The sequence below is a fragment of the Euphorbia lathyris genome, chromosome 6, assembly GCF_963576675.1.
Source record: "Euphorbia lathyris chromosome 6, ddEupLath1.1, whole genome shotgun sequence".
NCBI lineage: Eukaryota > Viridiplantae > Streptophyta > Magnoliopsida > Malpighiales > Euphorbiaceae > Euphorbia > Euphorbia lathyris.
This window is the reverse complement of record NC_088915.1, coordinates 76,574,244-76,601,369: the sequence shown is the minus strand read 5'-3', so window position 1 is coordinate 76,601,369 and position 27,126 is coordinate 76,574,244. Positions and strand designations below refer to the sequence as shown.

General features: G+C 34.6%; 1 protein-coding gene across 1 annotated transcript; it reads left to right on the top strand.

Moving 5' to 3' along the window:
• Window positions 1-13,531: 13,531 nt before the first annotated feature.
• Window positions 13,532-25,573, top strand: LOC136234012 (anaphase-promoting complex subunit 4). The gene is made up of 20 exons (XM_066023764.1): window positions 13,532-13,648; window positions 13,754-13,866; window positions 13,968-14,079; window positions 15,055-15,146; window positions 15,946-16,029; window positions 16,265-16,504; window positions 17,534-17,614; window positions 17,696-17,844; window positions 18,038-18,198; window positions 18,293-18,393; window positions 18,503-18,577; window positions 19,517-19,696; window positions 20,261-20,343; window positions 20,451-20,540; window positions 22,274-22,378; window positions 22,712-22,850; window positions 23,293-23,517; window positions 23,599-23,751; window positions 24,662-24,743; window positions 24,997-25,573. The coding sequence occupies exons 2-20, from the start codon at window positions 13,798-13,800 to the stop codon at window positions 25,089-25,091; spliced, it is 2,316 nt and encodes a 771-aa protein (XP_065879836.1). The 5' UTR covers window positions 13,532-13,648; window positions 13,754-13,797; the 3' UTR covers window positions 25,092-25,573.
• The last annotated feature ends 1,553 nt before the right edge of the window (window positions 25,574-27,126 follow it).

Genomic DNA, 27,126 nt, shown 5'->3' with positions numbered 1-27,126 from the left:
TCTTCTTTGACATTAAACAGTATTATTGGGAAGATCCTTTTTTGTTTAGAACTTGTGGTGACGGGATAATTAGGAGATGCGTTAGTGAAAATGAATATGAGTCTATAATGTCAGAATGCCACTCTAGCTCTTACGGGGGACATAATGGCGTTAGTAAGACAGTAGCCAGGATATTTGAATGTGGATTCTTTTGGCCTACATTGTTTAAAGACGTCCGTTCATTTATTACTCGTTGTGACAAATGCCAAAGAATGGGAAATTTAGGTAAAAAAGATGAGATGCCCCTCACGAACATATTAGAAGTTGACGTATTCGACATGTGGGGAATAGATTTCATGGGACCTTTTCCTCTTTCTAATGGTAAAACTTACATATTAGTCGCCGTAGATTATGTTTCAAAGTGGGTTGAAGCAATTGCAACCCCGACAAACGATTCTAAAGTTGTTGTTGGTTTTCTTGACGATATATTTTGTAGATTTGGTTGTCCTAGAGTCATTGTTAGTGATGGCGGTACCCATTTTATAAACCGAAGTTTTGATATACTTGTGAAAAAATATGGAGTACGCCACCGCGTGTCAACACCATACCATCCTCAGTCGAATGGTCAGGCCGAGATATCAAATAGAGAACTCAAATGGATTCTAGAGAAAACAGTTTCATCTTCAAGAAAAGATTGGTCTTATAAACTAAACAATGCGTTATGGGCATACCGTACTGCATTTAAAACTCCAATAGGAATGACTCCATACCGCTTAGTGTATGGGAAGGCGTGTCATTTGCCAGTCAAATTAGAACACAAAGCCTATTGGGCTATTAGGGAACTTAACTTTAATTTGCAACAAGCAGGTAAGAAACGTTTGCTCAACTTAAATAAGTTAGACGAGTTACGTCATCTATCTTACGAAAATGCAAAAATATATAAAGAAAAGGTGAAAAAATGGCACGACACCAAGATTAAAGTCAAAAGCTTTAAAATCGGGGACAAGGTGCTGTTATTTAACTCACGACTCCGTTTATTTCCAGAGAAACTTAAGTCCAGATGGATATGACCATATCTGGTCCTCAATGTATTTGATTATGGCTCTTTAGAACTTGAAGGACCCGACAGAGTTCGTTTTAAAGTTAACGGTAATAGATGTAAAATCTATTACGAAAATGTTTCAAACGAAAAAATTGCGGTTGTAACTCATTTTTCTGACAATTAATTCATTTACATTTAATGTACTTTATTTTTATTCTTTTTTTTTCGTTTTGTTTGTTTTAATTTGTTTTCGATGATTTTTAATTTAGTTTAAATTTTTACACATGCCAAAGTTATGAAAAAAAAATAGACTTTATACTAATATTTAGATGCATAAAAAATGTTTAAGTCATGATTTTATTTTATTTTTAGGTTTTTAGTACGTTTTTGGAGAAAATTGGTGATTCTCAGCCGAGAATTTGGAATTCTCAGTTGAGAATTCACATTTTCAGAATTGACCAAAGAGGTAGGGGATTTTCTGAACTTACCGAGAATTTATATTCTCGGCCGAGAATCAGAAACATAGGTTTCGACACCTGATTTCCGCAAAGAAATCAGCATGCTGCGACCGAGAATTTGAAATTCTCGATCGCGACACGGCAAATTCCTGCACCATCAGACCCATATCTTCTTCTACCTGCAGGCATAACTTTTCAGAAACAAAAAATTAAGTTTTTTCAATCTTCAGAGGTACGATTTTATGCCTTTTCGCATCCAAACAACACCTCTTTTCATCCTAGAATCCTATAAATAAGTCCTAGAGGATCAAAGTTCTGTTACATTCTTTTCATCTCTGTTAGAACAAATTTCTGATTTTCTCAAACCTCCATTAATAAACTAAGTTCCAGACAACTTTGTTTCTTTGATTCCTCCCAAACACCTTGACTACTAAACACAAAACCTCTAAGAAAATTGCTGCTTCAGGCACTAAACGTCCCGACTTATCCAAACGATACGGTGCGCCCTTTCCTATCTTCAATCACGATGAAGGAAGGCGCTACTGGAGGCTTCGTTACAAGTTCTTCATCGGAATGTTGTATTTGGATGACTTCTTGAATGCACAACTCGGAATAAGCGATGACATGAGTCGCTATTTGGAACGCCTAGGGTGGACAAAATTCACCAACATGCGATTTCCTATTATAGGCAATTGGATACTCGAGTTCTTTTGTACCGTTCGTTTCGTTAACAAACGATGGGTGCGACTTAGTTTTCATCGAGATGGCGAAATATTTACTTTCGGATATCCCGAGTTGCATGCCTGGTTTGGTTTTCCCCCGAGGGATACAATCAAATGTCATCCTGGCAAAGACATGACATCCACTGATATTTGGAGAATGCTCACTGGATTCTGGCGATTCAATCCTAAACTCGCCTACAATTAGTCTTTTCACTCCAATTCAATGTTGTATTTACACAAGTTCTTGTGTCACAGTCTGTTTGGGCGAACCTTCAGCAGTATAGTCCGAGACACTAACTTGTATGTCCTTGGCGATATATTCCAAGGAAATACCGTTGATACTTCAAAAATTCTGATGGAGGGTCTTGTTGCCGCTTCTCGATCCAATGATAAAAAGATTGGATTAGGGAATATAATTTGCGGAATAATTCTCGGTACCAAGGGTACTATCAATATTCCTTGGAGCGAGGATGAGAGTTTTCCGACTCTCGATTATGAGTTTCTAGAGTATGAAGGTCTTGTGAAATGTGTATTTCGAGCAGGACCACATTTTCTTTCTGCACCAGAACGTCAAGCCTTCATGCAGTTGCAAATTGACCATTATAGGGCTAGGGAAATCCCGCTTGATAGGGATGAATATATAGAATAGTTTAGATTTTTAAGTTTTCTTGTGTACATATTTCCTTATTTTTGTGTTATTCAATTCTTTATTTTTATGATTTGTACATATGTGTTCATTTAATAAATAAAATTTTCTATTTATCTTAATTCATTTATTGATTTTCTAATAGTTAGATATATTTGTTCCATTTTCTCATGGATACGTCTATACTAGTCCATTAAATGTTAACGAATTCTAATTATTCTTAGTTAATTGATGATAAACAACAATGCTTAGAATAAACTAGTATGGTTTCTTAATCAACACATAATCCCACTTCATAAACTTAATTCATTGTGTTCAAGACATTAAGCTTTCATTCGATTGATTAAATACATGCATTTAATATGTATTAATATGCACTGAATATGATTCATTTAACTTGTATGCATAAATGTGCATTAATGTTTCATTAATTCTTCATTTGCCATTAATTTCTCTTTATTTTTACAATTAATAAGGATAAACCTTTAGTTTTCCTTGCATTTAATGTTTTCATTTAAGTTTTTTTAGTGCAGGTACAGTTTATATTAAGTTCAGGACACAATTAATTAATTAAATTGCACAAACCAAGTCAAAAGGCACTTAAACAGCCATATATGACCAATTCTCAGCCGAGAATTAATAATTCTCGGCAAGTACAGCAAAAACAGGTCGAAATCAGAGTGAAAAATTCTCTGAATTTCGCGTGCCGCGACCGCGGCTACGCAATTCTCGATCGCGACACGCGACCTGTAGAGAGATTTCATCCGAATTTTTGCCCTATTTTTAGCCTATTCCTATTCCTATTCAACCTCTACATCTCCCTATTTCACCCTATATAAACCTACTCCTTACACAAACCTCACATCACCTCACTTTTTACCCAATCACCTACTCTAAACTCTTCCCCATACATTACTTTTACTCTTCCCCATTTATTCTTTCCCCCTCTACTCACTTATCAATTCATTCACCTACACATTACAAGTCCCAACTCATCTTCAAGCTTTGATTTTTCTCTCTTTTCATCTCTTCTTCTTCTTCTTTGCACAACCCTACAAACACCATTACCATGCCTAGACAAAAGCGTGTTGGTCACAAGTCGGCCGTTACGGAAGCTAATCGCCTTCGTATTCGTTGCGGAGCCTCTTTTGACATCGAAACGGAGGAGGAAGCCGCTCGGTTCATTCATTTTTCCCATGCCAATAGGCAATTCGTGGATATGCACTTCCTTGACTTCGATTCGGTAAGAGCATTGAATTTCTCTACTCGAATTGATGCTTTTATTGAAGCTTTGGGTTGGCAAGAATTTGTTTCTATGCGTTTTCCCCGTATTCAAGAATATGTGGTAGAGTTTTTGGTCACTTTGACCATGAATAAGAAGAAGACATCAATTTCTTTTAGGAATAATGGTGTGACTTACACCATTGATTATGAGGCTATGGGAAACATGTTTGGTTTCCCTACTACTGATTTTTATGATAAGCCTAAGGATTTTGATAACGATTCAATTTGGCAAACTCTTTCGGATCAAGATTATTTTAACTCCAAAAACACCTCAAGCAAGTTGATTAAGGACAATTGTGTTTTCTTCTTTCATAAGTATTTGAGTTTTTCCTTGTTTGGTCGTGTTGAGAGTTCGAAGATTCAAGTTCGGGATTTGTTTATTTTGGATTGTTTGTTTAAAGGTTTGAGGGTTGATAGCATTGGTATGTTGTTTGATAATTTGTTCCGTGCTTCGAGGGCTTCCACAATTCAAGTCCCTCTCGGTAATTTTATCACGGCTATTGTTTTGGGGGCACGGGGTGAATTGGCTGATTATGACATGTCCACTTACCATGGATATGTTCCGATTTTGAACATTTCGGCACTTGAGCGGGCTCACTTATTGCTTACTTCGGTTCCACCTGTTTTTATTTCATATGCTTCCCGTATTGCCCATCTTCGTGGCACTATGGGTGGAGGAGCTTCGAGTTCACAATTTGTAGGTACCGAAGACGGAGGCGAGGCGGAGGAGGAGAAAGATGCACCGCAAGCTCAACCACAACCCCCAAGCACCTCAAGATGATGATCCGGTGGATTTGAGGCGGATTTTGAACCAAATCAATTCCAATAATCGCCAAATGAATTTAAGAATTGATGATTTGGTGGAGAATAATATGGTGATGAATGACAACTTCAATACTTTGAGGCATGAGCATAGGTCAACTCGGCATCGGATGCTTTCGTTCTTCCGTCGCCGCAATGTGGAGACTTTACCAACCCCTCCGGATTCCCCGCCTAATGCTTAGGTTGTCTCTTTTATTTATTTTTATCTTGTTAAGTTTGGTACAATATTTTTATTTATTATGTTTCGTACAATTTTTAATTTTATGTTGAATGATTTTTCTTTACTAAATTTTTATTTTTATTTCGTATGCTTTATTTCGTGCTTATTTTTCATGTTATCTCCATATTTGCACCAGTGAGGACATGGTCCAATCTAAGTGTGGGAGGAGATATACATTTATCATTTTAATTTTTAGTACGAATACTAAATGAAACGAATAATTTTTATGCAAATGCAACATATATTGCAACACATTTTATTTCACATTATTTTTCATATGTTTAAAAATAATTTTAACTTATGATTATTTTTAGGTTATCATTATCGTTAGAAAAAATATTTCTATACGGGTAATATTTTTAAATTTTTTTCACAAATCTCTGATACGATTTTAAGTAAAATTGTCTCGAGTGAATGTATTTAAGTTAATAAATTCTTTATTTCTATCTCTATTTTATATCATGCAAATCATGATACAATAAATCTTATTTTAAATTTTCAATTAGGTTTATATGCATTAAATTAAACTAACAATTTTTAGCTCGGTTTGATTTTGTCTTACATTAACACCAATTGAAGTTTTTAAGGAAACTTTAGCCATAATACATGTTGAATTTTAAGTCAATATAGGATGAATGTGTTATTTTTCTTTTTCCCAATTTACAATTTAAATTTTATAATTCATATTAATTAAATCAATTAGTTGAATTCTTAACTTTTGGCCAAGATTGAGACCAACCTTATCACAATCGAGGTATGAAAGGGAAGAAAATTAAGTACCGTTTACTTTTGGCCACGGTTCCGACCACCCTTATCACAATCGAGGTATGGAAGGAACGTTTAAACAAAAAATTAAGCGTGTTTAAGTTTAAAGTAACGATTGCGTCCACCCATGGCATGGTCGGTACCTCTTAAGCGAACACTAAGTAATAAAATACGTATAAAGTTACGATCGAGACCACCCTTATCTCGGGCGTAACTAGCAAATAAAATTAAATTAAGTACTTATTTAAAAAAAATATCTCATATATTAGTTTAGGTTTGGGAAAGGAAATTTTGTGCTTTGAAATGCCTTGAGACGAAAGACTCAATAACATGCGTGCTTATTTCGTCCCGAATACTTCAGTTTTAAAATAAAGATACAAGACGAATGATATATCGCCTTTATACTAGTTAGTTTGATATTTTGCGTATAAATTTGCCTTGCGAAGTTAGTCTTTTCGGCTTAACTAATTTAAAAGTAAATACAAAGATATATGTTTTATTTTTATACAGAGATTAGTTAAAGAATAAATTCAGTGAAATTTTGCTCGGAACTAGCAAAAGATTAAGTGTGGAGATTTGTTAAGCCCAAAATATACCTAATATATCATCAATAATTACATCAGTATTGCTACGAATTTGTGCTATTTATACCTGTTTAGAATACTTTTACGTTCGAATATGTTTCTTTCATGCAAGGTACCTAAATATTTGGTATAGTCCAAATAGGAACGAAAAGGGATCAAAAACAGAAGAAAAACCCTACATAAGGAGTCAAAGACGACGAAGATAAAAAAAACGCCAAATTGAGAACGAGAACAAAAGTCGAAGACTAGGAAAAAGTTCCGTGCCGCGACCGCGGCTCCTGAATTCTCGGTCGCGACAAGCATCGACCAGCCCCTCCTTCCTTTTGTTCGAAGACCAAATATTTGCTCCCCCATTCTCGGCCGAGAATTTGCATTCTCGGTAAGTTCAGAAATTCTGGATGAAGCCATTTGCACACTTTCGTTTTCGATAAAACGCGTTCGTTCGGGTGGATAAAGACGTCTCTTCACAAAGGATACGATCCTTCACAACGGACACGACACTTCAATCACGACTCTTCAACATCTATAAATAAAGAGTTGATGGAGAGTTGAAGATATGATAGATAGAAGAAAGAGATTAGTATAGAATTAGTGCAGAAATTCCGAGTCGAGTGATTCAGAATTTAGATTTCATTTCTGTAAAAAGCAATATGATGTACACACATTGTTTATTCAATAATAACAAACATAGTAGCGTTTAGATTTGTTCATATTAGTTCACATTTTGGTAGAGGCCGACCGTATCCCTATTACGAAGTTACAGCGAGAAGATTGAGTAGAGAATCCGCCCCTGAGTCTGACAAACTCTAACGAAACCCAAGGAAAGGATTGACAACCCGTTCACTTGCACGCCGTCGAATGTTTTCATGCTCCTTGTTCTCTGTAAACTTGTATCAATTTATTTTTCATCTAATAAAGTCCGTTCTATTCGATAGATTTTTATGCAGCACTTTGGTAAAGGATCCGAAGTGGATGCTGGCGTTTTCATTAAAACGTAGTTAAATTCAAAAGCTTTACAAGGAAACTTTGTTGAACACTTAACAAATTAATATCATCAGTAGAGTATTAATTTGATTAAGGTAGCGATCTTACCCGACCGTAGGAAGATTGACTATAGTTCAAAGCCCTAAAATTAGAGGTTCCGTCATTTATTTCATTGTTATAATTTATACAAAGTTTAAAGTTGTTTTCTTTGCTTAATGCAAACGAATATATTTGTTTACTTTTCTAAAGAACTAAATGTTCCTGTTTTGCAAATTCATCCCTAAATCAGAAGTATTTTCTAAACATTTGTTATAATCTATTCTAATCCTTATTCCAGCGATTTCAAAACCAAATCCAATTAAATGATTTTACATATTAAAAACCTTAAAAAAATAAATCTAACTGATTCAAAATAAGTTTTTGTTAAAAAGCGTTCCCTGTGGGATCGATATCTTTTATTACTACAAGCGTATACCGTGCACTTGCAGAAATCGCTCAACACTTGCGTCATTGTTCTGGTCAGCTTCAGATTTGCATGCCAATCCCGTCGTCTGAATTCGGTAGGCACCAGGCTTGTCTTCTTCTCGTAGGTTTGTCTTCTAGTACAGATTTCGTCTTTTAGCTATCGGACAGTTGACCCATGCGTCTCAAAATTGTATCCATGCATATTTCCAAAGCTTTCTGATTTAGCGCAGATCTCTGTCGGATCTTGTCTTTTAGCAAACGGATCATTGGTGCTGTCCTGAAAAACACACAGCTTGACTTTGATAGCCGTTGTCTTTGAGCGTTGCTATTTCCGATACTGATTTGCCTTTTCACTCAGCTTCCAAGGCCAGCTTCGTTCTGCAAGATATAGTTCAGAAGAAGACTTCTTTTCTTTCATGCTGAGTTGCTTTCTACTCAGCTTCTGTGATCAGCTTTATTTGAAAGTTTCGATACTGAAGAAGACTTTCCTTCTTTCGTACTGAGTTATTCTTTACTCAGCCCGTGCTATGTTATCATGCTGACTAAGTTCTGTCTTACTTGATTCCTATTCTTATAAATATTTTTATACTTAACATTGAACAAACACATTAGTACAATTAAATCAAAGCACTTAAATTTAATTGTCTTAATCATGGATTAACTTAAATCATTTTGTCAAATCAAAATTATGTGGAAAGGTGTTTCAACAAACTTTTGTTTTCGACTCTCTTTTTTGCTCTCAAATATTATTTCTTCTCTGGGCATTAAACTTTTGCTATTCCAAAGCTTCGCCCTAGAGTGCACTAGGTCGATGCTTGCTGTGTAAACCTTGGTTGACGATCGGACTTCCAGATTGCACCAGAGTCTGACGTAATCGTTTTCAACTCAGTGATTTTGTCCACGACACAACAATTCGGTTCCGATAAGTTGTTTTGTTCCTTCTTTTGTTTCTACAAACTTGATGGCGAAAATCATCCCTTGTCCCGGAGCTTCAAGTAACACTATTTTCTCCAACATCCTTGCATTAGTGAGTTGAAACACAATAAATCTGAGCGTATTCTTATATTCACCATAGCCCTTACTGCATATATAATGGATGCCAACAATCTCAACAGTTTTTAGATGTGATACTAAACTGCCAAATACACTGACTTTTAATTCCGAGTACCCAATAGAGCTTCGGCTTCCCATCTGTAGAAACAATTTGTTACGCCCAAGCATTGACCGAATATCATATTAAATAAAGATGTATGCTTATGGCTGATGTGTTTCCATAAAACAGATTACCATGTAATGCAAATAACTCAACAAATGGACCTGCCAGGAATCGAATTCTGGACCACTTGATCACACCGGCTCTGATACCATATCATGAAACCGATTGAACTAAAAGTTCGAGCTAATAGTTAAATGTCCACTTTATATTAATATCGGACAGATTTTAAGATTCCTTCCAACAAACTTTACCAGATCATAATAAAAAAAAGTTGTCATTCTGAATGCAGCCGTGCGAGTAGTTTCGACCCCTTAATATTAGTCTATATAGACTATGTGTAGTAATATTTCATTGTTTAAAGGTAGATGAGATAGTTAAAACACTTGCTTCTTTTTAAAATGTCATAGGTTCAATTCCCCCAAACTCAATTTATTTTAGAAAGTGTTTATTTATTTAAATTTTATTTTTTAATAATTATAAACTATGTTACCATTATTAATTAATTTATTTATTTTTATAACACTTTTGAATTCATTTTTATTATGTCTTTTCCATTAAAAAAATTAATTTCTTATTTTTGAGACTCAAACAACTTAATTTCTAAATTAAATTTTAAAATTTTAAAACTAAAAATAATAAAATGTAAAAATGTTATAATTTTCTTAGAAACTAGTATTGAACTAATAAAAAAATTAAATATATCCCATTACGTGTTAGACTTGTCCAAAATTCAAAATTTCAATATTTTGGACCTATTAGGTACTCTCTAAATCCAAATTTCTATTTTTTAGACCTGTTAGGCATCTTTAAATCCAAATTTCTAACTTTTTTGGCTTGTTAGGCCTCTATAAATCCAAATTTCTAATTTTTTTGGCCTCTTAGGCCTCCTTAAATCCAAATTATTAATTTTTTAGGCTATTTGAAATCAATTTTTTTTAATTTTTTTTATATGTTCAGCCCTCCCTAAATCCAATTTTTTTACATGTTAGAACTATAAACGAAATCTAGCTTAATTTTGAGAAATTGTACATTAATACTTAAAATTGGTTCTTGACCATTCAACTTATAACACGCATATATACAAAAAAATCAAGCAAATTTGATTTAGCAAAAAAAAAAATTTCTCGAAGGCACGTGTAAAATCAGCCCTCCAACCGAGTAATCCTATATTCGCCTCACTTCCGAAAAAGAATCAATCAAAGTCAAGCATTTGTTGTTTAAGAATGGAGTTGATTCTCCTCTCACCCCAGCAAGTGATAGAAACTTCAAGCATAAGACAAATGAATATTTAGAAATGGGGTAAATTACACCTATGGCCACTGAACTTTATTCATTTTAACATTGTAACCATTGAATTTCAATTCTTAACGGTATGACTTTTGAACTTTATTCTTTTTAACACTCGTGACCATTAAACTTTAACTAATTCATCAAAATGACCAGTAACGACCTCAAAATGAAAATATTCAAGAATTAAAGTTGTTCAAAACGACATTTATCATTAAACCATATTTTTTATTTTCCAAAACCACCTTTTTTGGAGCTTTCTCTCTCTACAAATTCACTCTCTCTCCTAATAAAAAAACACCTAAATGACTTTAAAACAAAAATTTTCAAGAATTAAAGCTCCTTAGAATATCATTAACTCTTCAAATTTTTTATTTTGAAGCCGTCAACGGTCATTTTGAGATGTTGAGTGGCCACCGTTGTTAAAAAGTGTAATGTTCAATGGCCATCGGAAGAGATCTCACTAGTTGGACAAGAATAAAAGGGAAATAAGGCCCACTTTTGAAACCTGTCGACTTAAGCGATCATCATTCCGAACTGGAGGCGAAACCTTGATTGCTTGTGTATTAATGGCATGCATAAGCTTTGTAGATGGAAATGGTGGAATGGGGGAAGCTCAGACTGCTCTCAAGGGAAAAGAAAATTTACAAATAGTTTCCGGATACTCAATAATGAATGGAAATTGACTACAAAACTAAAAAACGGGCTAATAATAAAGTGCATTGTAATTGAACACACAAGGTCTTTAAATAGCAAACAAAATCTAAAAATCAGCTCTCAGATATTCTTCTTGATTACATATTTGATTTTGCAGGAATATATATTCAAAATGGTGAGACTGGGTCAATTATGGTGATTTTTTAGGCCAGCTCGGCGAGCCGACATGCAACAAAGGGGAGGTGGCTTTCGAAACTTCTAGCTCGTCAAGCTGGAGGGCAGGAGCTTTAAGCTTTGTTTTCTACATCCAACTCGCCGAGCTAGGGAACAGAAGGTTCAGATGCACGTAGAATCACTTCAAATCTCAATCAAACCTTCACTGATCGCTCAATTCCTTGAAAATCTATCAAATATCTCACCAAATCTTATCAAATAATTACCCAATTAATTAATTAACTTATCAAAATAATTTTTTACTATACCAAGTCAAATAATTAATTTATTTTTGGTAAGTTAATTTCATTATTTTGGACACAAATTAAGCTCCAAATCAAATGTAAAAAACAACCTCGGTTCATCTTATGCCTTAGATGGAATAGCCAGTTTTTTCTAGCTATTACTTTCCTTCATCCAGGTTTTATTAAAAGTAGCAAAATACTTTATAAAATAGTCTCTTAGTGATTCTTCAGATCATTAGGAGTATCTCTATTATTAAGAGCATCCCTAATGCAAGCAACTTAAAAGGGTGCCAAAATTTAACAAATCATCCAAAAATATGATATTTTATTTTCTCTTTCATCCATATCACTTTTAGATAAAAAAAATTGGCTTAATACATCATTTGCCTCCTGAACTTGTCCAAAAAGGTTGATTGGCCCCCCTAAACTTTCAAAGTATCCCGATAGGTCCCTCAACTTGCATAAAATGTTCAGTTAGCCCCCTGAACTTGTGTAAGATGTAATAAATTGATCACTCAGCCGCGAAAAAGTAAGTTAAATGCGAAAGATGTATTGCACGAGTCTTAGAAAAAGTAAAACAACTAAAATCGGGGTATATGGTTCTAATATTAGAGACGACAAGTTGTATAGTTGAGCAAGCAATAACTTCCTTTTTAATCTATCTTTGAATTATGTAATAACATCCTAAGATATGTGGAATACATCTTCCGCATTTAACTTACTTTTTCACGACTGAGTGGTCAATTGATTACATTTTATGCAAGTTCAATGAGCTAACTGAACATTTTATGCAAGTTGAGGGGGTTATCAGGACACTTTGAAAGTTCAGGGGGTCAATCAACTTTTTTGGACAAGTTCAAGGAGCAAATGATGTATTAAGCCAAAAAAAAATTAAATGCTTCAATGCTGAGCAACTTTAAAACTTGCCGCTATGGTCCCATAAAGTGTATAGTCTATTTTAATAATAAATATCGTCATAAAATTACATCAATAATAATAGACAATTAAATCATTTTTTATATTAAAAAAGAAAAAGAAAAAGTAAGAGTGCCAACCAAAAATTTGATAATATTGCTATAATCATTTAATCAACTCTTGTTACTCTAATGCAAGGTACTTTTTCAACCATTCTCCACCTCATCAAACACTCTTTCAAGCACCTCTCATTGGAGATGCTCTATGGAGCTCTTAGTGTCTCGTTATTTCATTTTTTATTAATAATTTATTATTCAATAGTCTCCTCACTCTCACTATTGCTAAATATAACAATGTTTACTAATTTTAATGATAAAATAATAAATAAATAGTGAATATGATGGTCATTATTGGAGATAATATACTCATCAAATCACTAAGAGTTAATTGTTTATATTATTTTTAGAGAGTGGACTCTTGAAAATGTTCTAAGCACTTAATTTATTAATTATAAGTTTCGAAAGTTATTACTAAACAAGCAGGTTAAATGCATCATTGGTCACTGAACTTACTTGTTGTTTAAAATGGTTACTCAACTTCAATTTGTCCCAATAAAATCATTCAATTAGGTCACTCCGCCGATTTCAGTGGTTAAAAGACATCGAAATAATGACATGAGTGACCCGTCAACATGAGTCAACTCAGATCTCTGACCGAACGAAATGAAATGTGACTATTTTTATAAAAAAAAACTAAATTTTATTTTTGAATAGTCAGATGACACATACGTGGATGCCATGTCTCGATTTGGTCAGAGATCTAAGTTGACTCATACTGACGCGTCATCTATGTTATCATTCTGATGCTTTTAATCACTGAAATCGTCAGGATAACCTAATTGAGATAAAATTCAAAATTGAGTGATTCTATTGAGATTGAGCATATATATAGTTCAGTGACCAATGGTGCATTTAACCCCTTGCTTCATAAAGGTTAGGGACAAATTTGGAAATTGCCTGTATAAATTGTAAATTCATATTAAACAGGCCCGCCCTTGTTCTCTTTTCCTCTTCGTTGCCGAGCAGCTCCACTACTTCATCAGCCAGCCTTCTTCATTTCTTCTACTTCATCACCACCAACACCTGTGAGTACCGTTTCAGCTAATTTAGGGTTTTTATGGCAACATTTCATTCTGCTCTTTTTTGTTTTCTTATTAATTTTTTTCATGCTTTAATGTCACTTGATACAGTTCTCAATTGCGAGTATCTGTAATTGAACTTGTGAGAGCTCTGGATGGAAACTGAGGAGGAGCAGCGGGTGGTTCCATTTCAGCTTCAATTTGACAAACCGGTGGCCTCGAAGGTTTTCAATCTCACTTTCATTTCATTTATGTGTACATGGCAGTGTACTTTTACTTTTGTGACTTTCTTTCGTGTCCTTAGATAACGAGTTCTTGTCTGTAGATTAAAATTGCAGAATGGAATCCAGAGAAGGATTTGCTGGCCATGGTGACTGAGGATTCTAAGATTTTTCTTCATCGCTTCAATTGGCAGAGATTATGGACTATTTCCCCTGGTAAAATAGGATTCGTGTCGTGGATGTTTTTTCTTTACTCTCATGGTATTACTGCTTCTAGAGTTCACTATGGTTTTAAAAGATAGTCTGGGTTGCTTAATTCTGGTTAGCTACGTATTTGAGATGATCTTTTTCCATTTCACTTTAAGAGTGTGTGTGTGTATATATATATATCAGTTTCTTAGTCAATGCAAGGAGATTGTGAGGGCCTTTCTTCTAGATGCAGATTCATACTGCTGCCAAATAAATTAGTTTAGTGAATTCACTTCCGAGACTTTAAGAATCTGATGTTTGTGCCATAAACAAAAGTTTTGGAACAAGCAAGATGTAATGGAATTTAATCCTTTCCTATTGTAATATTGTGATGTCTTCCGTTTCCAAACTTGGCCTCTGAGGATTGCCCGGTGTACATGATATAAAACTAACGAACAGTCGGAGGAGGGGGTAGTCAGAGGACTGGAGTCCGGCGTCCCTGCTCCGATGATCAAGTCACTAGAGATACTGGAGCTTTCTAGTAATTTGAGAGGGGTAGAAGTTGTGTATACCTTATGATGTTGAGCTTAGCTTTTACAGTAGTCCGAGAGGGTATCCTATATTTTTAGTAGGTCTCCACGTGGCGGACCCTGACTGGTGTACGTATCTAGGGTACCCTTTGGACCTCCCTGCTCTTTCCGTAAGTCCCGGCGCAAAACGAGGGAAAGGAGGGTGTGCGCTTGGGTTTTGTTTTGTGATTGGAACAAGTGTATCGGCGGTTATGCCTTTTGAAGAAGTGTCCCTTATTGGTCCACATGTAATCTTTTCATCATTTCTTTTATGACATGATATCATATTGTAATACATTTTAATTGTGCTTTCATAGAATACTTATATTATTGTTCACTTGACGTTTTTGGCTCTACTTCTTCCCATCCTTATTTTAAATTGTGATTCAACTAGTCTGAAAAGCCCTTTGATAATATGATATATGTTGCTTAGGAAAATGCATTACATCGTTGTGCTGGCGTCCTGATGGTAAGGTAATAGCTGTTGGGCTTGAAGATGGAAGCGTTTCCTTGCATGATGTTGAGGTGAATAGGCTTTTGTTCTATTATTTTGGATTTTTTCTTTTAGTTTTTCCAGATAGGTTGGTCTTAAACCTTTTTGTGCTCATAGGACGAATTGTGTATGCTTCATATATTCACCCCTCGTGGATTAATACTTGTTGAATATTGTAACTCCAATGACTATGAATTTGGTTGAAAGGAAGATCCTGTATTGGTGAGACCTCATTACAACACCTTACATGGAGCCAATAGTGAAATAAACCCTCTCCTAAAACCACTAAATGGATTTGCATGTGGCATGTTTTCATCTATGTTTTCTCTATCATCTTGATTGTTACAACTTACATATGTTTCTTTACTACGGGAATAAGTGGAATTTCAGTACTGTTCATCCGTGGCTATAACCCTTATCTCTCATTGTTCTTGCATGCTACTGTATTCCTACTATGTTACGTTGTCAAAACAGGAACAAATTCGTATCTTTATTCTCATGTGATTTGATTTACTAGTTTCTGTTGATCATTTAATTTTAGATAAGGTTTCAACAACATATAGTTGTACTTTTGATGCTAGTTTCTATCACTGGCCTCATGAATCTTTTGTCTTACAGACTTTTTCTATTTTTTGCTCGTTCATACGTCTAATATCTCTAGAACATGCATGTATACTATATTTAATGATATAGCTGATGGGAACTTTGAAACACATATTTTTATATATTAGGGACTGATTGCCCTTGAACACACATCTAGCCCATTAAATTTCTGATTTATTTATCCTTTATTTTGTTTTTTACTAATCCCTGGTACTGTATATCAAGCAGAATGGGAAGTTATTGAAAAGCCTGAGGTCTCATAGTGTTGCGGTTGTATGTCTTAACTGGGAGGAGGATGGACAATTAAACAGAGTATGCTCTTCTATCTTCATTGTCTATGTACATGGTTAAGATCAATTTATATAAAACTCTTTGCTCTTTAATAATTGAAATATAAGTAATTAGTTACAGTTGAATCACTGATTCATATCCACTCGTTTGCTGCCTCTTATTTTGCATTGGGCAAATCCATTTATTCCTCTCTCTCTCTCTCTCCGTTTTTAGAAATTTATAATCATTCATATTGTGTTTCCAAATTGGAATTCAGGATGATTCTTGCAATATCTCAATATATGAAGACAGGACAGTTCGTTTCTTTCCTCCTGCTCCAAAGCCCCCTCGGATGCCTGGTGTGGTGTCCGGAGATGCCGGTTTCATGGATGACAATGAAGATTCATATCAGGAGTTGTCAAATTCTTCATACCAACGTTTTAATATGCTGTGCAGTGCTGACAAGGATGGAAGCATTTGCTTTAGCATATTTGGAATATTTCCAATAGGAAAAACTGTAAGTTTGTCATCGATATCACTCGTCTTGTAATTGTCTGAATTTCAAATACACCGCAATTTATTGAACCTAGTGAATTTCTAGCCTAAAGTCACTATTTTTTTGTGGATTTTGATTTCGATACTCTTATGGATGATCAGTGCAGGAACTGTGCCAGTAGATCACTCCTTAGATTTAAAACCATAGGCAATTAGATGGGGCTTCTTATTCGAATATGAGATTATCATCAATTTATTGACTAGTTCATGCGAGTTAACTTGATGGTAATCAACTATTATGACTACAAGACTAATAGTCACTACTTAGTTGGCAATTCAACTTTGTTTCACATGCTTTCTCAATTCATTTTAAGCAGATACTGATAGAAACCCAGATTAAAGAAATACAGAACAGAGATCGCAAACTTGCAAATTGAAGGGGAAGGTTGATACGTATTATTAATCCGATAAGATAGAAGGATTACAAAGAAGTAGGCCAAGCCTCCACAGGAAATAACTTCCCTCTCTACCCTAAAGCAGAGCCCTGCAAATCATTGCAGAAAGATACACAAAAACAGCCTCCTTCCATCAAAACGTAACCTTCTAAATAAACATTCTAGACCTGCCAGCTAACAAAGAGAATAACTAACTATGCCACCTCACCCCTATGCATAACAAACTTACAGTAACAAAACCCATTCTGCCCCTATGTAATCTTCTTTTTGCGTGTATAAACTATCAGCTCCTTTGGTCTTTGGGCTGGTTGAGCTAAAAGGCCCACATCAGCAACATGGCCCAAATCAGTTGCAAGATCTCTATCAGATACCCTCCATAAATGCTACAGATTTGATTGGAAGTTCATAGTTGAGTTATTGCTACACCAAGGTTGATTTGTAGGTTTCCTAGGCTTTCGCATTATATAAAATATATCATCTACTTTCCTATGTCAAATTTGTGTGCTCTTCATTATCATGTTCAATTTGTCATTTTCTCTTGTTCTTTTCCTTGTTATTTGACTTGTGAATTTTGTACATTTACAAAATCAATGCAGAATATACACAACTTTTCTATTTCAATCCCTCTTGTGGACATACAATATCCTTATCAGCTTAGAAATGCTTCCATTTACAAGGTATTCATATGCTCTATATTAAAAGTCTCAAACTTTTTAGTTTCTATTCTGAAGCAATCTACATATATCTCTTTCCATCAGGTTGCTTTGTCAAAAGACCTTTGTCGTTTGAATGTCATGTGCTCTGGACAACTTAGTCAAAATATGTTTCAATCCAGAGAAAGTCATTTGACTGGGAATATGCATGGCTTACATGGTTTAGTGCTTGATACTTCTATATTTTTGAAAAGGTAAATAGTCAGAAAACTGTAATTGTTCGCTCATTGTCTGTAGAGCCTAACACTTCGATCCTCTCTCCTCTCGTTTTTATCATTTACTATTTAAAGTTTAATAAAGTTGGCAAGTCCCAATGTTTTTTTTCCCTTGAACCATACTTAAAGTTGATTGGAAGGGTTACCTAATTAATGTTTTCGGTTATTGTAGGAAGAATGAGCTCCATCAGTTGGCCCAGCAAGCTTCTAATGTTGAGGAATTAACAGAGGTTATCCGGGTATCATTGTCAGTAATGTCAAAACAGTGGTCAGATGCCATGCGCACATTTCATGAGAAGTTTGGTTCTCTGTCTACTTTGATTATTGACAATGGTAATTGCTGATAATCATACTAGGTAATCATCTATTTTATTGTACTCCCTCTTTGTTTGCGTACCACTTATTGGCTCCTACTATTTCCTTGTAGCTTTGGATTCATCTCCCCAAGAGGAGTTTCTAAGCCTTTTAGGTGGTGCTCGTACTAGTCCAGCAGTACATCAATTTCTGGTTAGCACTCTTGGTGAAGCGGTATGGTTGGCCTTTTCTAGAGTATCTTTTTCATGAGAAGAAATTCAAATTATACATTACAGTAAGTAATTGTTCTTTCGCCTTCCTTTTTTCCTTTTTTGGTTGGCAGGGTGTCAAGCGTGTGTCAAAAGTTGTTTGTGGTGCTGGAAAAGAACTTCAGCAAATCGTTCTTGAACATATGCAGGCATGCACTATTTGTAAATAAATATCAGCAGTTAATACATTATTTATTAAAAGCTAGGAGCAATTTAAGGAATTAGGAGGCCTGGTTGGTAGATTCATGATTTAGACATAACAAAAGTTTATTGCGTCATGAAAACAGAACTGTTCACAAGCAAACAGTAAATATATGCATGAATCCTGGAATTACTTGCTTAGCACATGTAAAACACATCTGCACAAAATATTTGCGAGTGCCATAAAATATCAGCCTTTCAGTAAATGATAAGTGTTCTTTCAGTAATTTCGCGAAAGTTATTCATCTGTAGTTAGCAATATCCATCATCAGCATATAAGAACCTCCTTCATTATATTGATTTTCTTAAAAAAATATTATAAAGATGATGGAAGAGTAAATTTCTGCTTTCAAGAGCAATGAGCTTTTCCCTCATTTATGATGAAAATACATATTAACAAGGCTTAATACATCATTTGCCCCCTGAACTTGTCCAAAAAGCTTGATCAATCTGGAAATGTTTGTTGGCGTTATCTTCAGTTTAGTGTTTTTAGCTTGTTCAAATATTCTGAATTGAGAAGCGAACTTACTATATATTTACCTGAAATATTTTTCTGCATGATTAACCTAATTATTTTAGTATTTGTGCTCCATGAATCACTATGTCTGTCCTGTTTCAATCTTTTTCGTGCATTTTTCTAAAATTGTCGGTTTGTGTCATTTTTCTAAAATTGTCCGTTTGTTTCTCTAAGAAGGTTGTTACAAATAGACTACATCTAGGAAGTATGTACTTTTGTATGAGTTTCTTGTTGTTGCTACCAACTCTTATTACAAGTTATCTGCAACAAATGTTTAGCCTGCCTGATACAGTTTTCTTTGGTTGTGCACTTGTGCTCCTTCTACAAAGAAGCTTGAATAGAAACTGAAAGATTACTATTTATTTCCCAGCCTGCTGCAGAAATAATTGCATTTCGAATGGGAGAACTGAGAGGTCTTTCAAGATGGCGTGCACGGTACCAAGGTGTTGGTTTGGATGAGATGCTTATCAATAACGCCACAGAAAAATCTGGCATGTTATTGGTACAAATTGAACGGTTTATGAGGGTACTTACATCTGTGGAACAGCAGGTATTGTGATTTGAGGATCAAAACTTTATTATTTTCTGCAAGCTATTTTGAAGTGGTAAGTTATCCTCTTAAATCAAGGGAGAAGGGGAGAAGGGAGATTAGAAGGAATTTCACTCTGAACTAGTTCAGTTTAGATCTTTCGTTTTTAGAAGAATAATTTGATTCATTAATATTAGATGCATTTTTGCAACTTCTGGGATTGTTAAAGGATGCTTTTGATCATATGGATGGAGTCCAGATTCAATAGTGGACTGGCATATAAAAAATGTGATAATGTTAGGCTGTAATTTAAGCGCTAAAGGGAGATACATGAAGTGGGAAGCAATCAATTCTTTGACATGTAATAAAACTATTTGGTGTTTCTACTCTGCATATTTATTTAGGTATCATTTTTCCCTATAATTTTCAGTGAGGATGGGAATTTTTCATTCGAAGGAATGTTTATTTTTAAATGTATTTTATGAAAATTACTAATCTTCCATAAATGAAAGGGAAATTCCCCATTTCTTGAATTTACAGATATCCTTGTTTCAGCTCTCTAATAGTTTTATCTTCATTTTTCAGTTTTCAAATTTCTTCAGCTGGCTTCTTAAATGTATAAAGTTACTTATGCAAGAACCAAGTGATCAGCTTCCACCCTACAACAGGTTTTTCAAAGAGACTTTTTATTTTTCTTCTTTTTTAAGTTCAATTGGGAATCTTTAAGCATCATCAAGTTTGTTGTCTGACTTTTTTTTTTTTTTTTTTTTTGCAGTGAACTTGTTATCATATTCTTGAAGTTCTTATATGATCAAGATCCAGTTAGGCAATTGCTGGAACAATCTGAAACTATTGAAGTTGACTTGTAAGCTACTCATACAACTGAATTCATTTGTCTGCTTTTTCAATTATCAGGAATTTCACTTGTGATCTGTCGTATGGGGTTGCATTAATCCTATAAAAAAACAAAACATGAAATATCATTTGCAGTTCTAAGGTGTAGACCATAAAAAATTGCTAAGCTACCTTCAAGAATAATTCTCAAATTCATTGTTAAGCGATGTTACAATTGTAGAATATTCTTTTTTTATTAGGGTAAATAATTTAAACCTCCCTAGGTTTGATCAATAACACTAGTACCTCAGTGTTTTTGAAGAGTAATTTTAACCTTCCTATATTTTGATTCTGACTGTGAACCCATTCCATCAGTTTTGACGACTTTTGTGTGAAATAACCATGTTACCTTCATTAATCACTTTAAATGGTCTTCTTCTCAACTCTTACTCAAAAAAAATTCTACAAAATCAATAATAGAACTTAGTTTTCGAATTAAATTGTAATTTTTAATAATAAAGGGTGGCCTGGTGCACTACGCGTTCCCGCTAAGCGAGGGTCCGGGGAGGGGTCCCACCACAAGGATGTATTGGGGGCAAGCCTTCCCCTGCCAATTTATTGGCAAGAGGCCGCTCCTAAGACTCGAACCCGTGACCTCTCGGTCACACGACAACAACGTTTATATTATAAGAAATTTGGCAACTAAAAATACCAAAGATAAAAATTTATAATTTTTTTAAATTAATATTTAATTCGACAATTGAGTTCCATAAGTTTGATGAAATACACTAGTTCCATTAAATCTATGATATTTGGTCAACTAACGGAACTCAATTGTTGAAATAAATTTTTATCAACATTTTAATTTTTTGTTAGTTTTACTTTTAGTTATCAAAACTTTTATAATGTTCACTGAAAATTAACCTTTTTTTTAAAAAAACTAAGTTTAGTTAGTTTCAACAACAATAACAACAAAGGCTTAGTCCCGAAGTGATTCGGGGTCAGCTAACATGAACCATCATATAAAACCGTGCAATCAAGTTGTATCAGCGACACAAATTCTCTCCCTCCACTCTGTCCTATCCACTACCATATTCTCCTCAATCCCTAATAAACTCATATCACTCTCAATCACCCTCCTCCAAGTTTGCTTAGGTCTTCCCCTACCCCTCACCACTACGTCCCTTTGCCACTCTTCAGTCCTCCTAACCGGCGCATCAAGCGCTCTTCGTCTTACATGGCCAAACCACCTTTGTCGGTTTTCCCTCATTTCAGTTTCAATAGATGTAACCCCTACTTTTGTCCTAATTATTTCATTACTCACCCGAACTTTTCTCGTATGACCACACATCCATCTCAACATACGCATCTCCGTCACCGACATCTTATGAATGTGACAGTGTTTGACTACCCAACACTCCGTACTATATAACAATACTGGTCTGATTGCCGTGCGGTAGAATATACCATGACGACTTATAGTGTACTTGAGCAGAGATTCTTGTCAATGGCTGTTGTCCAAATATTACTATTTGATATATCAATGGAATCTAAGATGCTATAAATCGGGCACTATATCAACTGGAATATCTGTTACTCATATACCTTACATACGTTTGTATGCAAATCCAACTGTGTGTATGAAAGCATGGATGATTTGTAGCTTAAAGAACTTGGTCACATGGATAAATTTTCTACTCATTTCTACTGCCAATTTTTATTTTTCTAATCTTTTGAATAAATTTATCTTGCTTAATCTTTCAGGGAAACCATGCAAAGAGTGAAGGAATTAGTTCAGTTTGGAGGCTTTTCAGACACTGAATATCTGAAAAGGACATTAGCTAAAGAATTTCAACAAATGGAGTCTAGGTAATTGTTTTCTGCTTTCTAACTTTTCAAAAAAATTGCATTGATGGGATTTTATCACAGTAAATTTAAATAATGTTTTGACAGGGATGCTAATATGTTCAATATTTATACTCATTACACTTCCAAACCTAGCAAAATAGAAAGTCCTTCAGTATGAGAAGTACTGTTGAGATAAGTGCATGTATTATTAGTTTCTTCAAATAAACTAAAACCAAGTACAACTAAGGAAGATCTTGGATGCCAATAAGTAACTTATTTTTTCTTATTTATTAATCAAATTTATTTGATCCTTCATAATTACAAGTAATAAATTTATGGCCACCAAAATTTTAGCTTCAAGGAGGCTTTTCAGATGCCTTTCACTACAATCTCAAGAAAATTACTTTGTGAAGATTTGCTGCCACTCTTTCCAATTCCATCTTCACCAGCATCTCTATCCATGACAATCCCTATGTCAATATCTTACTATGAGGTACTTTCTTTTTCTCTTTTGATAAATTGCTTTCAGGTACCTTTTTTTTTTTTTCCTGTGGATAGGTATCTGTGATGTTTTGGCGAATGAGGAATCCTACTTTTGCTACTCTCTTCCCCTTGAGTTTGTAATTATAAACAACATTCGCTATTGAACGAATAACGGGTTTCTTTTAATTCAACACATTTCTATCCACTGCACTAAAAATCTGAATCTCATCCTTTGATTCGTCATAAAAGCTATTACTGAAAGAACAATTTTTTTTTTAATTTAATAAAGGACCTTTTGCATTTTAATTCAAAACGTTTGCATCCACTGCACTAAAAATCCGAATCTCATCCTTTGATTCATCATAAAAGCTAATACTGGAAAACAATTTTTATTTTAATTTAATAATAGCACTTTTGCATTTTAGTATTTCCCCCCCAATGTTCTCCTGTAGGAAGTCTCGCAATCTGTTTCATCTGATCAAACTTGCCACGGCCTTGTTGATTATATCTGCTTCCAAGTGCCAAAAGAATCTTCTTCGGAAATATCAAATTGTATAGGCATATTGAGAGGATTTATGCATGACTTGAGCAATTTAAAGACGGGCCATACTTCATTGGAAGCTGTATTGTTATCTATTCCTGCTGGCTATGACTGTGTTGATCTCTCCTTATATAAGGTAAAATATCAAAGATTACCATATCTCATCTTTAAGGCTCAGTCATGTGGGACGTTTTGTAACGTGTATTACTTAAAACAGGATACTCAAATCGTATTACTATTAAACGGGACAGCAACATCGTCTGAAAGCCCAGGAGATGCTTGCATGATGGTCTTACAAGCTAGCGACCTTCCATTTGTATCTATTTCAAGATCTACTTCATTGGACTTGTGGGGATTACATCAACTTAAGGTAAATTTTGTGGCTGTTATACTTATATGCAGTAAACAGAATCAATTTGATAATGTTGGAATTCTTCTTTTCTATGCGTGTGCATTTTCAACGTGTATGATGTATCTGAATTTATGGTCAAGCTGTTACAGTTTCTATATCACTGCTAACTAAGTTTTGTAGCTTAAAAGATGTCTGCGAAATTCTATGAAGTTTTACCTTGCGCCAAAGTGATCACACAAACTAAGTTTTATAGCTTAAAAGATGTCTGAGAAATTCTATGATGTTTTACCTTGTGCCAAAAAGTGATCACTCTCTTATCATACGATTGGTCACAATATGAATAAATCAAGTCCTTGAAGTTAAAACCCATTTGAAAATCGAGAAATTCCTCGGAATTTTTTATATCCTTCAAAGTCTTGTTAAAAATTCAAGTTGAAAGGCATTGTATATATTGTTTGTAAGTTTGTAATTGTCTACTAAGTTATGTATTCTTTCCTTTCATTAACTTTTTTTGACTTGTTTAAAACTTGTTTTGAATGTGTAAATTACATTAATCCTAAACGTACAAATCTTTGAACTTTACATTCTTAAACATTAATGTCCAAATCAACAAAAATCCGTTGACAAATCAACAACATGATGATGAGGGTGAAATAGGTATTTGAGCATAATGTTTTGTGACATGGATAAACTTGTCCAGGTCATCATTCCGCTAGTTTTTTGTATGGATTTTTGTTGATTTGGACTTTAACACATAATGTAAAGTTTAAGGATTTTTATGTTAGAAATGAAGTTTAGGGGCGCTATAATGTTATTAGCCCTATAGTTGAGGGGCCATGGATGTATTTATCCTGTTTTTGATATATTAGTCCCCTTATGTATTTAAATTCTTCAAGAACCTCACGATTATGATGTTTTTGACATTCAGGATGCTTCTCTGCAACTTCAATTGGAGAACGAAAAGGTTCGCTGCATTCCTCATTCTACCCTTGCTCCATTAGCAGTTAGTGGTAAGATATTTTTCATGGCTTAGTTACTTATTGTTCTTCTCAAAATTTAAAAGGGATAGTCATTCTATACTTAATTAATTGAGTCATTTTTATGTGGATATCTTTGAAATTTCTACTTTTAAGTGCTTCATTCCTCTTCGTTTGAGTTACCTTTTGGAGTGAGTTAAATTTTTGTTTTGGCTAATCCATGTGATTTCTTGATATAAATTTGTAAAAATTGAGGGAGAGTTTGTGTGAAAATTTTGGTTGGCAGCATCCAGAGGTGTAGCATGCGTTTTTGCGGCAAGAAAGCGCGCCTTGGTTTACATTCTGGATGAAGACGAAGATGATGTTGAAGATACAGAATGATTTGAGTTTCTGGTTTTGTATTTATTATTAGGTAACTTTTGTAATTCTCTAATAGATGTAATTTAATTAGTTCATATTTCAGGCCTAGGCAAACTATATTTGCAAAAAAAAATTGTGGGTAAATTTATCCAAAGAAATTGAGCTATGTAGCAAGAAACCGTGATTTCAAAGAGTTTCATATTTCAGAAATGTTCGGTTTCTGAAGCTGAAACTCTGGATGTTTTAGAGTATGCTTCTCATAAACCCTCTATTTATAGGTTGTGGCTCCTGTTAGAGTTTTAAAGTGTCGCATTCCTATTAGGAGACCGCGTTGACATTTGTCCCAACATTGGGGAGATTGGAACGGTCTTGTATCAAATCTTAGCCATATGTCTTGAGTCCGGATATGGAATTCCTTGGTGGTCACTCATCAGTCCGTGTTTGAACCTTCTACAAGGGTACTTAGGGCATCCAACTAGGATCTCTTTCGGTTGATCCACGAAATGATATTCACATGTTCTCATACAATATTTATATATGATATAAATGATAAAAAAATGAAATTGTGTTAATCGATTATATTAAACTGATTGTCATTATAAATTGCATTATCCTATCAGAAATTAAAACCTTATAAAATTAACATCTAATTAATCATCTATTTGTTTTTGTATGATACACATATCAAAGTCTAGTCCAAACCATGCACTAATGCTTCAAAGTGGTATTCAAAGTGTACACTTGTTTTTCACATTATTAATAGGATTGAAAACGCGATGAGAATAATTAATCCCTGATAAGTTTTGACCTTACGGAGGCGAAGAATTCTATTTATTTTCCTATAGGATGAAGAAGAGATTTTTTTTTTCCAAAGATGGGGATGTGGCGAGGATGGAGACCTCTTCCCACCCCACAGGGATCCCTGTTTGAATCCTCATATAATTTACGAATGATCAAATACGCGTAGACGGGCTAGTGGGGATCATCTTGGAAATTGACAATGTGGCTACCCTGCATAATATTGGTACTCTGGGATCATCATACTCAGTTGAACCATATTTTTAGAGAATCAAACACCTATATACACAAGCTGGCTACCTTGGCTAGGAACTCCCACAATGGCCTTGTAATCATTGAAGACTTCTTTACATGGTAATATCCTGGATGATATCGAAGGAGTTTCAAGTCACAGAACCAAAGGTATTAACGAGTCGAACCGATACGAAACCTAGACTGGCTCGGTATTGACTCATTAATGTATCGAGTCGAGCTTGACCGAGTTTTTATTGGGATGTCTCCCAAAATCCCATATTGGAAAAAAAAAATGTGATTCTGAAGGAGGTATTCCTTATAAATAGGTTTTAGGCTTTTAGTTGAATGTGTAGCAATATCAAGACTAGTTAACTAGAGATGTTTAACTTGGGCTTTGAGTTTGTAAATGTGAGAGGGTTTTTTTATACTTTTGTCCGTTAAAAATTGTAAGCGTTTTATAGTGGAAATTTAAGTGGCCTAGGGTTTCGTGGTTTTTACTCTTATTGAAGAGGTTTTCCATGATAAATTCTTGTGTGTTTTTTCTCCTTTCTATATTAATTCTTTGTGTGGGTATTGTTGTTTGTTTGGCTCCCAAGAAAGTGGTCTCAGAGCGTGGTTTGGCCTAGGGAGGATAATAGAGGAAGATCATAAGCTTACAGGACTTCGTAAAAATAAGCTTCAACCCTGCAACGATGGTCTTGTTCGAGTTTTAAAGCATGTTAATGGCAACGTCTACAAAATTGACTTACCCGGTGAGTATTATGTATCTGCTACTTTTAATGTTTTTGATTTATCTTTTTATGATGCAGATTCTGATCCGAGGTTGAATCCTCCTGAGAGATGGAATGATATAACTCAGACTAAAAATTCAGATCCTCACATAGAGCGAATACGTTTATCAGATGGACCTGTTACTAGAGCACGTGTAAAGAAGTTTGAAGAGGAGCTTCAAACATATGTGGTGCAAATGTTAGATATGTCAGACCAAAGTGACACAAATGAAATTCAGGAAGCTCTAACTTTT

What these genes read in the sequence shown, in the direction of transcription:
- LOC136234012 (XM_066023764.1), top strand. Translation starts at nt 13,798, where the DNA reads ATGGAAACTGAGGAGGAGCAGCGGGTGGTTCCATTTCAGCTTCAATTT. An exon ending in TACTTTGATTATTGACAATG is followed by an intron (nt 18,199 to 18,292) that starts GTAATTGCTGAT and finishes ATTTCCTTGTAG; the next exon opens with CTTTGGATTCATCTCCCCAA. An exon ending in TGTCAATATCTTACTATGAG is followed by an intron (nt 22,851 to 23,292) that starts GTACTTTCTTTT and finishes GTTCTCCTGTAG; the next exon opens with GAAGTCTCGCAATCTGTTTC.